The sequence below is a fragment of the Ursus maritimus genome, unplaced genomic scaffold, assembly GCF_017311325.1.
Source record: "Ursus maritimus isolate PB19 unplaced genomic scaffold, ASM1731132v1 scaffold_2, whole genome shotgun sequence".
NCBI classification, from domain to species: domain Eukaryota; kingdom Metazoa; phylum Chordata; class Mammalia; order Carnivora; family Ursidae; genus Ursus; species Ursus maritimus.
Window position 1 is genome coordinate 93115607 of NW_024424452.1, and position 16267 is coordinate 93131873.

The 16267-nt window shown below is 34.7% G+C and overlaps 1 protein-coding gene across 4 annotated transcripts in view; it reads right to left on the bottom strand.

Annotated features, from left to right (window-relative positions):
* Positions 1–1951: 1951 nt before the first annotated feature.
* The window catches only part of RCOR3 (REST corepressor 3), a 53190-nt gene continuing 38874 nt past the window's right edge, over positions 1952–16267 (bottom strand). For 3 of the 4 annotated variants that reach the window (XM_040636375.1, XM_040636374.1, XM_008701181.2), the window contains 3 exons: positions 13202–13259; positions 5059–5300; positions 1952–4590 (listed from right to left, as the gene is read on the bottom strand). In XM_040636375.1, the coding sequence (XP_040492309.1) occupies positions 4246–4590; positions 5059–5300; positions 13202–13259 (645 nt within the window). In that variant the 3' untranslated portion in view covers positions 1952–4245. The remainder of the gene's footprint in view (positions 4591–5058; positions 5301–13201; positions 13260–16267) is intronic. The other variant, XM_040636376.1, reaches the window with a different exon arrangement.

The following is a 16267-nucleotide window of genomic DNA, read 5'->3' on the forward strand; positions in this document are numbered from 1 at the left end:
CATAAATCTGTTTCCATCTGCTGGTGGCACCTCCCCTGGCCTTCCCACACCGTTAAGGGCTATTTTATTTTTTGTTGTCATTTCAGTAAGATTTTGGAAGGGAAGAAAAATAAACTGGGGCTCATGATGTGAAGTAACTTGTTGAATGGGGTTGGAAAAGTCACCATAGTACAAGGAGGACTCTTGTATATACAAGCCAAGTGACAAGCCCCTCAATGGCTGTTTTCAAACTCTGTTTTGGAAAAGCAACAACATATGAACAAAAATGGTGTTAGGAATAAAGGCTTCTTGAAGCCAAACCCTACCAATCATGAAAGCTGTTCTGGGCTGTAAGCTAGATAGCTCAAGAGATAAAACTTTTGGGGGCGTCTGGGTGGCACAGTGGTTAAGCATCTGCCTTCGGCTCAGGGCATGATCCCGGTGTTCTGGGATCGAGCCCCACATCAGGCTCCTCCACTAAGAGCCTGCTTCTTCCTCTCCCACTCCCCCTGCTTATGCTCCCTCTCTTGCTGGCTGTCTCTGTCAAATAAATTAAAAAAAAAAATCTTAAAAAAAAAAAAGAGATAAAACTTTTGTTGTGATATTATTCAAGACCTCCTTAGCTACGGTAACTATACCCTGTATGTTTAAATAAGATTAAATAATACAGAATAAAAATTTAACCTTTCTTAAAATAATCCAGAGAAAAAAGACATTATATAAAGCATTCTGGGAGGTTAACCTTTATGCCATTTACATTGTGAAGACTGCTCCTAGATCTCTCTAGTTCTCATTCCTAGCCTCTTCTCAAGAGACTCTGCTCACCCAAATTCTAGTTTTAGGATTCTAAAGTTTAAGTTACCATATTGTAAATACCTATTCCCTTATCAATAAGCAACAGTCTAGCCACATGGCCTTTCAGATACAAACTCACACATCCAGGAGCATTCCTTTTAATATTTTACTCCCAAACTCCACTGCTACTGAAATTTATTGCTACAGAACATTCCTTCATTAAGGTAAAATTATGATACAGACTTACATTGGGAGGGGTCATTTGTGACCTACTTTGTCCTAAGAGAAGGTAGGTTACATACCCCCATTAATGCTGTCAGAACATGTCATTTCTTAGAGACATTTCATACCACATGGTTTCTCAAGCTTGATTATTGGATTCTTTCTGTATTCACTTACTCTGTTATCTTCCTATGAATATCTATAATGAATGCCTAGGTTAAAAAACTAAAACAAACATGTTAATTTTTCTTGTGTTTTCTTATAGTTACAATGTATTCATCATTTATTGTGGGGAAACACAAAGAGAAAGACAGATCCTCCTTTGAGGTCTAAGTCAGATTAATAGTTGTTTTGAGGAGACCTTCATACCCTAGTGTTAAGTGATCAGCCATAATTAATGTGTCTGAGTAAATCTTTTGATAGCAGGAAGAAATATTAAAATAGTACAACACATTTACTAACTAAACTCAGTACTTTCACCAAAAAACTTGGCAATATTAATATTTTTAAAAATCATGACTGACACTTTTTTTGCTTATTCCCTATATCTATTCCTAAAAAGAACGCTGGCCTATATTAAGACAGAATTTTACATTCTTTCATCTTTATTCTACATTGTATTTTACTCAATTGTAGGATTATTGATTAAGGAAAAGTTCTGATCAAAACTTACCTTTACCTCCATCCATATTACACTGGAATTAAAGAATATAGAAAAAATATTTTTTCATTGATATTACCAGGCGTATCAACAGTGTGATTTATTTTTAGTTATGTAATGAAAAAAATACTTGGGTGTAGATTTTTCAAAAATGATAACCTTGACATTATGAAATGGTCATTAAAATATTTCTAGATTTTGCTTTTTTATAAAAATCAATATTTAGAATTTCACAGTGAAGAGGTCCTAAATTCTTCATACAACATGAAATTATATAAAAATAGAAGACATAGACATCTTTAACTCTTTAATCCTTTGATTAAGCAGCAAGCATATCACTCTTCCAGGCCAAACACTGCTTAAACAAAAAAGAAAATTAATGACGTGCAAAATATTTACAAAATATGCAAAGCACACAATAAGACATCTCACTATATACATGTGTCATATTACTAACGAAGCTCAGATTTTTCTACTGTGTGCTCTAGTGTACGTAAATCAAATCACAGCACATCCCTCAGATACAGCATCTTGGCCCATGGCTGGGATAGAACAGATTTTTAAATGAATCATAATGTACTCAACAGCTGGACAGATGCTGGTGCTGACCAACTTGACTGACATGTCCCACACACTGTATACTGAAGGTCTACTGACAAGAGACAAGACAATAAAAGCCGTATAGTATGCACATATGCAAGACAATCTAAGTACTTTAAAAAAATGCTTTAGATATTTTCTTTTGATATATAACTGCCCACCCCCACCCCCCGTGGCTTTTAAAGTAAAAATAAGTATAAATTTTTGAATATTAAGAATTTTGAATCAGATTTTTATCTAGTTACAATCCAGGGGCAGGGACTATTTAAGATGATCCAATGAGAAAGACAAGACACACTCTGGAAAAAGTTTGTGTGAGAACTTAAGGTCCTTATGAAGAGAAGTGGTCTAAACTTCAAAATTAAAACTAATCAATGAATTTAAATCTAATAGCTCCTTAAGGCTTTAGAGCCAATGGCAGGGGCTATTTTTCCAATATTGGGAATATATGACTTCTCAAAACATAAATCAAGGGCTTTAGATGTTGACTATTTCGTAAAGTAGTTCTAGATATGATGAGAATATAAATGTGCAAACATTTAGCCTTAAGTTCCACTAGTACAATTATCTAAGTGATCTGTCCCTTTGCACAAGTCATGATTCCAATATGAAATCACTGTATCAAAAATATTAGTAACACATTGTTGAAATACTATTACTTGTAAAATATTCTTTGTAGGTGCTTAATGATTTATGTGTTAAGACTTGAAATGTTTTTGCTTCTTTATAAAAAAGGGGTCTCAGCATTTTAAGTTAACAGCACAATTGTGACAATATACTGATACATCTTTAGATAACACAGAACAAATTCTTAAATTTATTTTATGAAATATTGTTGATGATTTAACCCTAAACCAAACCCACAAGCACAGGTCGGCTGCAAGGAATACACAAATGTATCCAAATAGTACAATAGAGATTTATCAAGAAAACATCCTTTATATTAAATGCAGACCATATTAATAAGTATGAGGGCAATTTTAAGTCAGAACCTAAACACAAAAAGGGTATTGTAAATAAATGCTTCCATAACCACTATCTCCACGTAACTGACAAAATATAATTCTCTTCTAAAGTCCCCAAATATAGGCAACTACTAGTTAAAAGCAGATAGCATTTAGAAACATTTTTTTTTTAAATCAAAATTAACTCCATTTTCAAGGAACTTAAAGACAATGTACTTCAACAAATTAAGTTCTCATTTGTATGTAAAATTATTATTCTGATCCTCTTATTACTGACAGATGACAGGTCAATGACCTTTAAGCAAGGACTTTGCACTAGGACCCTAAACTGTATGTTAAAGGGTTAGTAGGTTCAGTACATTCTTTGTGGTTTCATATAATTGCTTTGCAATTGATTAAATTGCTTTCTTTTAAAGGAATATATTAAAATTCCTTTAGAAAAAAAAGCAAGATTTTTTGAAAAAAGGGATATGCACTATAATTTCTTAAATATGCATTAAATGAACATATGTCAAAATCTGAAATGCAGGCTATTTATTCTTGCACTCCTAACATAGGAAAATGTTGTTAAAAATTAAATTAAGGAAGAAAGAAAAAAAGTCAAACATCCTTAAGAAACTTAAGGAGTTTTCACAATTCCTAAGTCAATATTTCTGTACTAGGAGCCTTGACTATGAAGAGGCAGAAATATAAAGAATCTCAATAAAATAAATACAGTAAAAACAAAACAAAAAAACCTTGGTATATAGAATACTTAACCTTTTTTTTTCTTTTATGAGATCATGTCGCTGAATGTATACTCTAGAAAGGAGGCTAACTGTAGGCTTTTTGTTGTATAACATTTAGTTCGGTTACACGAACCAAAAAATTTCCTAGACATCCACTTATGCTAGCCCACTGCCACAGACCTAGTTCGCAGCCTCAGTATCTAGGAGGGACTGTTTTCTCCTCTTTTGCATCAGTCTGATGAGCATTGGTATAATGATGGGGTGAAGAGTTACTGTAGCTCTGTCCAATTTAATTTTAGTGCAGTGAGGACTGTGAATCTGTCTGAATTCCGATAAGTGACGGTGGCTGTTGACCACCAACCGTGGACAACACTGGTCTTGGGTTTAGACGGGGTGGCATAGAATTAGCAGGGCGAATGAGAGGTGGTGGAGGCTGATTTAAAGTTGGTCGGGGCTGGAGGAACCGGGCCTGCTGCTGGAGTGGAGGAGGCTGCCGGTGAAGAGCAGGGGCAGCAGGCAGTGTTGGACGAAGAAGTGGTGGAGGCTGGTTCAGAGTGGCAATGGGGGCTGTTGGTGTTGGAGTGGATGATGGGGCAGGAGGTGATGGACCCAGAGTCCGAGGAGCCTGTGGGGTCTGTGCCTAGAGGTGAGGAAACAAAAATACATGTATGAGATGAGAGTTCCTAATGAACTTAATACAATATAGTTTGGGCTGTCACAGGAAAAACAAAACAAATCAAAACAAAACAAAAACGTAACACCAGTGTTTTTTGGAAGCAAAAGCTTCTTTTATTTTAAACAAAACAAAACAAAAAACCAAAAACTGAAAAAGCAACGAAGCTACCAAACAGGCATCTTTATTAGTAACAGCTTAACACTGGAAATAAAAATAAGACTATGAAAGAACAATACACTCTCCATTCTTCTAGGATCAGAACTTAGCATGTCATTAGGACTTAAGAGTCACGAGAGAGGCACCACTGAGTCAGTGCACTGTCAACCTTTCATGCTCATTTAGCTAGTCCTCTGACAAATTAACCTTACAGAACACCACACAAAATGATGATTCCTCAACTCATATTAGCTCAAATTCCATACACAAACACACCTCCTCTTCTTCATCAGTGCTCTTCCCTGATGGCACATTAGAAGCACTTTTTGTCTCCTCCCCTAAAGTAGAAGCATCACCATTAGAAGCCTGGGTTCCTTGTTCTGCTTCCCACTCCTGCAATACCTCCTCTAAGTTAAACCGACGCCTGTAGTTTACAAAGAAGTTCTTCACTTGGCCAACAGTCTTGTTGCCAATTACATCTGCAATAGCTTGAAAATCTTTACCATATTTGCGGACACCTGGAAGGCAAAGTAAATAATACACCTGTGAAGGATCAATAAGGAGAGCTGTGTGTACTATACATCATGCACACACAAAAGATACCAGCAATGAAAATCCTTTCTCATACACTCTGCTCATTTCTCAATTCTGAGTAGAGACTCAGATATCAGGGTCACAGATGAGAACTATTAATTATGTCATTTCAGTGAGCCAGCACTTGCCTTCAACTGAACAATCAGAAACTTACCATTTTTTACATACTCAGTTATTTTCTCCAATCCTCTCTTGAACTCTCAAATACAGTCCATTTATTGTAAAGCATTGAATTCTTTGTTCCATCCTCAATTCCACATTCATTTATTTCCCTAGTAGCCAGTCACCTAAATTTGAGCAACACCGTTTGTAAACAAAACTGGATGGGAATGAGCCATCTCTTTTATCCCCTCAACGGACTGAGTGAGTAGTCGACTTTAAGAGTTCCCCCATTAAGAAAAGCATTATAATTTGGTCTAAATACCAGCTTCAATAGGATTACTTGCCTAATCTCACCAGGGTACCAATGAATAGAAATAAGAATTGAAACATAAAAAAGAGAATCATCACAATGTGATGGGTAAAAAAAAGAGAAGCTATTTTTCAGAGTTGGTTGGATTTCAACTCATCTAACAGTTCCAAAGACTGTGTGTGTGGAGGACTCTTCCCTAGCTGTACTTTACAGCCTACAGAATACGGTTACAGCAGTGACTACGTGTAGAGTACTTGCTGTGCTTACCATCACTACCTTAAATTTAAGAAGGACTGTACATTCAGTTACTTGAGAACCTAACTTTTTGTAATGAAAATTTTATTGTAATGAAAGATAATATTTGATTTATGGACTTGAGATAGTCAATTATACTACAGAATTTGGAATGACTTCATATAATCAGATGGATAATAAAGTGCTCTTAAGGGAATTCTAAAAGGACGTTCACTGACTCATCATTTAACTCAAAATATAAAAGGTGTCAAAAACTCTGATTTTACAATTTCATAACTATTGTTTAAAATACCGGAAAACAGTCACTCATTAATTACAGATGAAAAAAGAGAAAACAATGATACTTATGATATTAAAGTCTATAATGTAACCTAAGCAATCAGAATCATGGGAATTTAAATAAATTCAACATGTATACAATCACAGATGAGATAATAATATAAGGGTATGTCAACACCTCAAGAGAAATGCTAGATTCATTCTTAAGGATATCTACTGGTACGATCTACCCAATTACCTAAAAGCACCATCACGATACGACAAAATTCTTGTTTTTAATTTCTGCCTTTATTTTGTATGGAGAACTTGGGAATGAGCATCTCTCGCTTAAATTCAACTAGCCAGGCTTGACTCTAGGGGGAGTGCCTTATCTTAAAGAGCATTTTGGGCAGGTTTGACATGATTAAGCTATAATGATTTTTAATATAGAGTTTGGGGTCTGTAAACTGTGCTCATTTGCTTTGTTCTCAGGAAAGACATATGCATGACAATAAATTATGACACTTAATATTAATTACAGTATTTAGCAACATAAGTTCTCTTTAAATCCATGAGCTAATTTCCAATTCAAACTCTGTAACTGAGTAAAAATTCTAAGGGTGACACTGAGGGTTTATTTGGCAATAAAAACCCACCATTATTTAATACTAGGAATTATTGCTATCTATTCAGGTACTTCTCTACCACTTATACTTTGGAAAATAACAACTCATTTGAGATTGCTGCACTGAAAAATAACTCCTATTTAGTAATCAGACACAGAGTTCTACTGATGTACTAATTTTTACAAGGGGCATTTAATTTACATTCTAGAAATGACCAAATCTATTGAACACTTGAGTTTGGAAATGAAAACTTTAAATAAATCTAAGACTAGTTCTTCTGTATCGTAGCAAGAAGTCACATTAAGACTATCTGACTCCAAATATGAAGGTATTACAATCCTCAGAACACCTATTTGTTTAGCAAAATATATTCCAAAACCTACCAGTAAGTTGTCCCCACGTCTGATTCCATTTTATAACTGTCCCTTTTTTTGATTTTCCATTTTATTTTCTCTTGCTCAAGGGACTTTACCTTGTCACCAACATTGTTGGACTTCCCGAATTACAGACCCCCAAACCAAAACTACTTCCTGTAGGAGGCTTGGTTTTCCCATACACTCTGGATGTCAAGGACTTTTTCTAAGTCGCCTAGGTTCTGAGTCACCCAGTATGTTTATCATTAACTCAGGTATGCCATATAGACTACTCTGTAAAATCTTAAGGCTCAGACCACACTGCAGACTTTTGTAGTATGGTTGAGGATCCCACTCGTGTCCTGAGAACAAGTGGGCCTTCGGGGATGTTAATGCGCTCAGCCTGAAGGATGGCTGGGCACGGTCTGGAATAGCTAGTGTTTCTTGGCAGTCCTTTCTGGACAACGGCAGTCTCATTCGTTTGCCCCGGTGTGTTGTGACAAATTTCATAATTTTTTTCTGTATGCCATGATGTGAGAAAAGTTGGGAGGTACCGTCCTGTGAAATATAATGCTCAGTGCACAGGAAGTGCTCAGGAAATAGATTGGCTTTTCTTCCCCAAACCACAAGAATCGCATATAGCTAACTTCTTTAACACCTTCACATTTCCCATGATGCTAGTTCAACGGCATATTTTGGTTAGAAGGTGGAATTCTTAAGTCTATACTGTGGCTGGTAACTATGTAAATGCTAGTGAAACACAAACTGAAGACTTACTGGAACAGCTCCTTCAGAAGAATCCAGCTAGGCTTCTGGAGGAAAACCTAGCAGGGGTAGCAATGCAGAGCAACTAACTTTAACAACCCAGGACATCAGAGCTACTTCAGTTCCAATTTGTACCTGGAAGAAGGGTGGTCCACTCTTTTTTTCACAATTTATAGTAAGTAAGGACATCTGATTGCTTTATCAGCAAGGGAATCAAACACTGATTAAATCTCTCTCACTTCCTGAAGATGTAAAAGGGTTATTAGGTCCATCTGAATCATGGTTTTAAATTAAACTTCTCACCTTGGGGCAAAAGGTCAGTTTTTAAGGTCAGCAGAATGAAATTTTAGAAAATCCTAGAAGAGGTAAATTGCAAATTTCCCAGGAAGAGGGAAAAAAGTGTTTTCAGTCAAATTTTGAAAGTTACAGTCAAACAACTTGCCTACCTATGCTGGCAGATGATACCTTATAATCTTCAACAGACACTTCTGAAGTTTTGTTTGGGAATTAATATAAAAATATAACTATCATCATATTTTATAAAAGCCCACATTTTCCAAACAGTATTTTTCGTTCTGCCCAACAAAAACACATATTCATATTTTTTAAAATTTGGCTAGTAAGACTATAACTTCAGGAGCATTTGTGGTGTTGTGTTTTCCAACTCCGGACATGAAACTATAGGTGTCCTCCCCCCCACCCCGAGATAGAAGGGACATCATGAATCTGCTTTTGGTATGTTTAAGATGTTATCTTTAAAATCTGATTTTGGGCTACCCAGAAAAAAAAGTCAAAACATTATAGTGGCAAGCTGCTCCTAGGTGTAAAATTTGGGGGGGATATTGTTTCTTGCTTCTTATAACAATATCTCTAAAAGTGAGCATGTACTTAGTATAACCAGAAAATATAGTTTTGAAATAAGAACATAGTGACATCTAGAAACTCCAAGGATGTGGTTCTTTCCTATCAATAAGAGATTAATTTTAAACTCAAACAATTTGAGAACTTGCATTTCCTTCAACCTCCTGTAAATCTCTTCAAGAATTCATTTTTAAAGTTAAAAAAAAAAAAAAAGACATCAACAGCAGTGGGACCGTGAATGGTGCATCTAGGTGAGGACTACAAGTCAAAATCATATATTCTCATTCTAATATCTAGCCTTTCTCTTCCGAGTCTTGTGTTCCCATCATCCTTGTTATAAGTTAAATTCCACCACAAAGATGCTGGAAATTTTGAATCATGAGTTATCTGAAGCGAGTGAATCAGAGGGCTGACAATTATACTTTTGGTTCTCCATTCTTATGATACCTGTTATAATAGAAGAAACTCTCTAAAGCAAATGAGTGTCTTTTAAATGGAAAAATACGAATCTCCTGATCTCCATTTCCTTTTGCTCATTCATGTACTGGGTTACAATCCATATATTTTAATCAAGTGCCAAATTGCTTTCTCCCCTCCTTTAGGAACCATTCTAGCTTTTTTCTTAATGTATGGGATAAAATTAGAAAGAAGACAATTTCTAGGCTTGCAACCTAAAAATGAATGAAATGTATAAGCTACAGGAAGAGAAGGTAAAATTTAACTGTGAAAGCATAATGACTTGAATGTAGTTCTGTCATTTCCCGTTTTATGAGAAGGCAGACAATAAGAAAAAAAAATAAAATAAACATTAAAGCTGATATCTTGATAAAACTGGAAAAGTTTCTTGTTGTTTACCCTAAAATAGCACTAATATTTTAGCTGGGGAATACATTATTTTTTAGCACTAATATGAAATAAATGCATTTAAGAGAAGGCCTGAAATAAATATTGTACACCAGGCTTCCGCCCCTCTACACTTTGAAGAGTCAATGTTTTCTACTATCATTTAAATGTATTATTATTATTATTTTTAAAACAGCTAATAATTGTTCCATCTTACATGAAAAAAATACACCCAGAATCTAATTCTCTTCTTAATTCTTGCTAAATAAGAAATGTTTATCATATGAATATCAAGACTGACCTAAAAGCATTACAAATTAGAAAAAATATTTATATATGTATCACACAAGCTATAAACAGGGATATTTTCATTCACACAAATTGTGAAGACTATAATTAATATCCTAACTAATCTGTTATAATAGAAAACTCAGCTACTTAAGGCTGGCACAGATTACAGAAAGTATAGAAATACCATTTTTAACAAGTACTTTTTAGAGAGAGGTTTAAATTAGCCACATTTGTAACATCCTACCTGAGGACTCTTGAAAGAATGTTAATGAAGTTATAACATAGCTAGAACTAAAATTTAGAACTAAAATTAATATAATAAAGTGATAGATTACACAAGTATAAACATTCTTGTTTGGTCTGAGCATGATTTCCCCCCTTCCAAATAAGGCAGAAAGAAGGAAAAATAGTTTATTATTTATTTAAATAGTCATTATTTAAGTGGTAGTATTTAGTTAACAACAGTATTAAGTAGACGGGAAAAAAAGTGGGAAATATGTATTTAAGCCCTAGGAAATGATCCTAATATATGTATGCGGTTTTAAAAAAGTTACAATAAAAAAGTTAATTAACAGTAGAATAATAAGTCTCACTAATGACACTAGAGTTTATATTTCTCTCTGCAGGTCACTCTAATAGTCAATTATGAGCAAGATTTAAAAAGGCATTTAACAAATGAGTGTTAAATCAAAATACATACACAAAATGTCTTAAATATAAAGTGCTTAGAAACTAAAATATTAGTATCAAAACTTACATGATTTATTATTTTATAAAACTGAAACAGTCATAATAATATCATATAAAGGTTTATCACAAATAAAGATTAAAAAGAAGAAAAACAAAAGAACTGCCCGCTAAGACAGGTATTTCTGGACAGCAAACTGCATGTTAAAATAAAAACTGCAGTTATGTACCTTAACCACACTGAGATTCAGGTACATGTGACATTACTGTAGGATTATACCGTTTATAAGACACGCTTCTGAGCATTATATAAACGTGTGGGCTCATTAGCAAAAATGGTGCCTTTTAGTCTTCCCTATTTTGGATACAAATAGCTATATTGTTTTATTTTATGTAACGAACCCCCCTCCCAGAAGAGAAAAACAAAAAACCCTAAAAAACCCAAAGTGAAACAAAAATCCCACATATAGAGTTAAAATAAAGACATTAACTTATCAAGAAAGTGCCTTCAAAATCCCAACAACATGCGTATTTCTGTACAAACTGCTGCATTAGTATAATTTAAGAATTACTTTTTAAATGTGCATAAGAATACTGAATATATCTCAGCAGAGAGGAAATGTTTGACTATATCCATAAATATTCTTTTAATATTTATAAACTGAGATAATATACAGCTCAAACTATACATGTAAATCCTGCCATTGTCCCTTCCCTTGAATGCAGCTCAGCATATCTGACCCAGGCATAGGATTCCATGGTAGTGCTGCAGAACATCAAATCCTAAACATATTTCCCTAAGTGAGTCTCTCCAGAAAATCCTTTCACTGGGATAATTTTCATATTAGAGTACAGGATTAATAACTAACCTTTAAGTAAATGAAATACTGGAAATCAGGGTTAAATTCTACAGGACACACACACACACACACACACACACACACACACAGATGGATAGAAACACAGGTTTTACGTCAATAAAAGCAATGCTTCCCCAAATAACTATGTTAGAGCTATAAGTCATAGATCTAAATCAATATGAAACAGCCCCTGAAAATACTAGTTGTTTTGTTTTGTTTTTTAGTAACATGGAGCCTGACTCACGACCCTAGTCTCATGCTCTACCGACTAGGCCAGCCAGGCGCTCCTACTCATTTTGTAATCTAAATTTTAAACAGTTTCTAATTTAAAAATAGCTGTTATTGAACATTATAAACTAATTAAACTTTGTTCTGCCTCATTCAGAAACTTAGCTCCACAATTACAGATGCGCTAAATGCATAGCCAGCACCCTGCCTCCATAGGATCAAGTATTTATTCTGTTTATGAAATGACTGTTTTGTGCTGTATAGGCAAAGAGAAGGCTGACATCATCCTGATGGCACCGTCCTGTGACATTTTCTAATCACACTGGCAGGGTAATTCTTACTCACTCTAGTCCAAACTGCAGAGTCATCTAGTAATCAAATTATTCTCACATGCAAATGATACCTGCACATCCTTTTTGAGTTAAATATGTTCTCTATGTTTGAATAATTAGAATATTTTTCAAAGTATACTTATATGTTTCGCAGGGGCCCAACTCTCTTATAGTAGTTAACCTAGATAAAAAAAAGCTATTAGTACTCAACACAAAGAGGGCTCAGCCAGGAAAAACCAAATTGTAGACCAAACTTGTAATTACACAATCAGTCCTGCAGATAGTTTACCTTGAACGGAAAAGAAAAAAAAAAAAAAACCTACAACACTGAATTAAAAATACACAGTTTGCCCTTCCTTAAGTAATTCAAACCTGAGAAAATCCAAGTTTATAACACTACAAATTTGCCCATGGGCATTCATAATACAAAGAGTGCTCTGCCATATAATTCAACAAAGGATTCTTATAAACAGTGCATTTAAAAATGCTATATGTATATTTTTCAATGTATCTCTTAACTCTCTCTTTTATTATTTATATAGTATATATGTGTATTTTTAAAGTCGGATTTCTAAGCATTCAGTGGCATATCTCTTAAGTTATGGTACACTGAAAGTTAAGTGTATCATTAATATTTTCAGTACCTGACATTTATCAGAGAAACACTATTATACAGAATAATTGGAAAAACCAGAAACATGTAAGAGTTTATGCTTTTAATGATGAAGTATCAATGACTAATATAGTAAGAATGAACCCAACTGCAGGAAAACTGAAGCAAAGGCACAGAGAGACCACATGACTTGTTCAAGCTTGTCACCACCATCATTGTTAAGGCTGAGAATGTGTTACTTGCTGTACAGGACCCAAAATGCATACAGGCTCGGTAAAGTCACATCCACAAGAACAAAACAGAATTCCTGGTTTTCAGGACTTTGTGGTAAACGCAAGAGCCCTTTCTTGATCCATTTCTAAAGGAAGGGAAGAACTATGGTAGTCACCTTTCATGACAAGTTAAATAATTAACAACAATAACTGCTTATCTTTAATATACCTTGCACTGCTAGAAGCTGCTCCTCTGTGGTCCAACGGGCATTAATTTTCTGATTTGACTACAAAATTAAAGAGAAGTTTCCTAATGAGGATATGAAGACAGACATTTTTCCAAAGTGCTTATTTTTGTTTAACTTTTCACCAAATCACAGACATGAGATTACTAAAACTCTGATTTACGAAGATTCTGTTTTTATAAGGATTAAAAAATATATTTTGAGTTACCTTTTACCCACACAAAAAGATAATGAAAGGGAAATGTACCAATATGGGAGAATGAACAACATTCACATTTATACTCTAGTCAGAGGCATTAAAACTGAGAATATCTATTAGTCATTCATTTTCCAACTACAATGTTCCTATCACACATGGCAAGTGTTAATTTTAGCCTAGTTTTAAGCATTTAAGAGACTTTATCTTCTTTAGAGAGGATCTGTGACTTGCTCTAAAATTTCTTCTCTTCACGTTTAAATTAAACCTAACCTTACTCCACCAAAACCAGTGTTATAAATTAATACAGAACTGTAGATCAGGCCTAATTCCTAAAATATTGATTTAAATTTCTGAAGCAGAAAGTGACCCACTGTTAAGAATAGATTTTTTCTCCCTAAGACCTCCCCACATTTCTCCCAATATTTTTGTTGAAAAAAAAATCCTAAGTTTAGGACTTTTATTATGGCAAAACTACAATACTGAACACCGAATCAAATTTCATTACTGTATACCCACTGATTAGTGCAAGAACTGCTGGCAGTATAAGGAGGGACAGCAATAAGTATATACCAGCCTACAGAGGTTTACAGAAGAAACTGCCCAGATAAACTGGCCTGGTGTAATACATGGATAGGCTGGGCAAAACAGAAAAAAGGCCTCCTTTGAGAACAAGTGTTTAGGTCTTATGTCACTTGTGGTCTTAGCAATAAAAGTTTCTACAGTACACAGAGGTTCTGGGAATATCTACTTTCTCACCATGAGTGAAGAGGTATACAAAGTAAGCATTCAGAAGAAAGAATAAAACAAAAATTCAAAATTAGAAAAATATTATCAGAGAAGAAAGGAAATGTTTTTAAAGAGACTGAATAAAGGAGGAAAAAACCTAAAGCAAAAGCACTGAACACCAGATGATAAGATTAAGAAGAGACCAAGGCAAGGGCAGGCAGACAGTGGATAAGCCTCAAGGTCAGGATACTGGCAATGAATCAAAAGAACATTAAAAAGGTAAAGAAAAAGAATGGGCCATAGACTATATATAAAGAAGCAGTAACAAGAGAAGGCAAACCATGGTTTAAAAAGTGAAAAAAAGGAAAGAAAAGGAAAAAGGAGATGACAGAAGAAAAACTTGAAATTCAAAATCCATCTTCCCCAAAAAGAGGATGAACATGAACGGAATAGGAGCTAATATCTGAGTTAAAACCCAGGCAGTCTGATGCCACCTTCGCTGTGAAAGGTAGATACTAGAACCTTATTAAAACAGGTCCAAATATTTCAGAATAAATGGTAAAAAATAAAGGGCTGACTTGCAACTTAATCTGAAGTATGAAACTAAAACTTATGAAAATTAGTTATTTAAAAAAATAGTTAATGATTTTGCTTATATGTTTTTATTTCTGGCATGTCTTTGCTGAACATACACTGGCATGTCTTTGCTGAACATACACTGGCATTTGAAATTACAACATGAGCACAGAGTGGGTCATTTTTGTTTGAAGACCTCAACAATTCTTTCAAGGGCCTTCCTTAATTCTGTTACTCAAATTCTTTTTTGAAATGCCTATGAGTCATCACCCTTTTTTCTTCAATTGTTAACTCTGCTAAATACCCATCTGTCAACAATTTTGCAAGAGATTAAAGCCATTCTCTTGTACTTTCATAGACTTCAGAAGTTTTGCATCTTTTGCAAGGTTTAAAATTTGGTTTGTGCTGTATTTGCATTACATTAGCAAGAAAGTAAGAGAGAAGGATGCTGGTGTGATGGGTGGGAAAGGTAACAGCTAGAGTTAATTAGCTAGAATTAATTAGGGATAGCTCGGGAGCAGAGCCTAATTTTATAAGTTCATTAGCAAATATTCTGTTGTTTGGCAACTTTTGCTTCTCCATGAATCCTGTAGATTAATGAGCATTTGGATACTGAAGATCTCCTGTAATACTACACGGCAAATTGTTTTGAGGACTAAATTTAGAATAAGTGTAAAATATATACATGTATATATACATACATATATATGTAAAATTTATATATGTTTAGAACATATACAAAAAACACCTGGCACAGTGCCTGAGCAAACAGAATTTGAAGTTGATCAACTGATGTTTGTTAAACCTGAAAGGCAGAAACTGGAAGAAAAGTTATCATTAATGGAAAGGGAACAAAAAATAAAGTAGCATGCACTATGAAAACTTATTTTGGCTTATAAGCAAATCAGGAGATAGGATAAACACAAATAGCTATAAATAAAATTAAAAGTTCAGAGTATACTGTGGATTCAAAGATGAGAGGAAAAAGTCACAACGAATAGAACAGGGAAGGCCAGCTGGAGGGGCTAGACACTGAGGTGGGTTAAAGAACAGGGTAAGTTTCTGAAAGGCAAAGATCAGAAGACACACCATGCATAGGCAACAACAGGATCAACAATTAGGAAGAAGTGATAAATACGCCTGGAAAGTTGGTGGTATTTAAACTAAAATATGGTAAGGACCACTTTTGGAAGGGCAGTAAATATCAAGATTAATGAGTTCACACTAAATTTAATAGGCAATAGGTTTTTTGGGGGAGGGAACAGAGGGAGAGGAGTAGGGTTCTAATCAGATTAAGACTTTAAGCCTGGAGAGCTGGGAGAAGGGTGGTGCCATTAAGGACCTAAGAAGTTATGAAATGCTGATTGGGGAGGAAGAGGAAGGCAAGACTAAGATGATGACTGTAACTTGGGATTCACTGACAATGAGGTATTAAGCAGGACATTCAGGTGGAGCTCAGGATCCACTTGAGGCTAAAACAGATTCATCTATGCAAACACAGCTTTTAAGGGTCTGGAAAATGTTTATGAGGGAAAACAATGGAGTCACA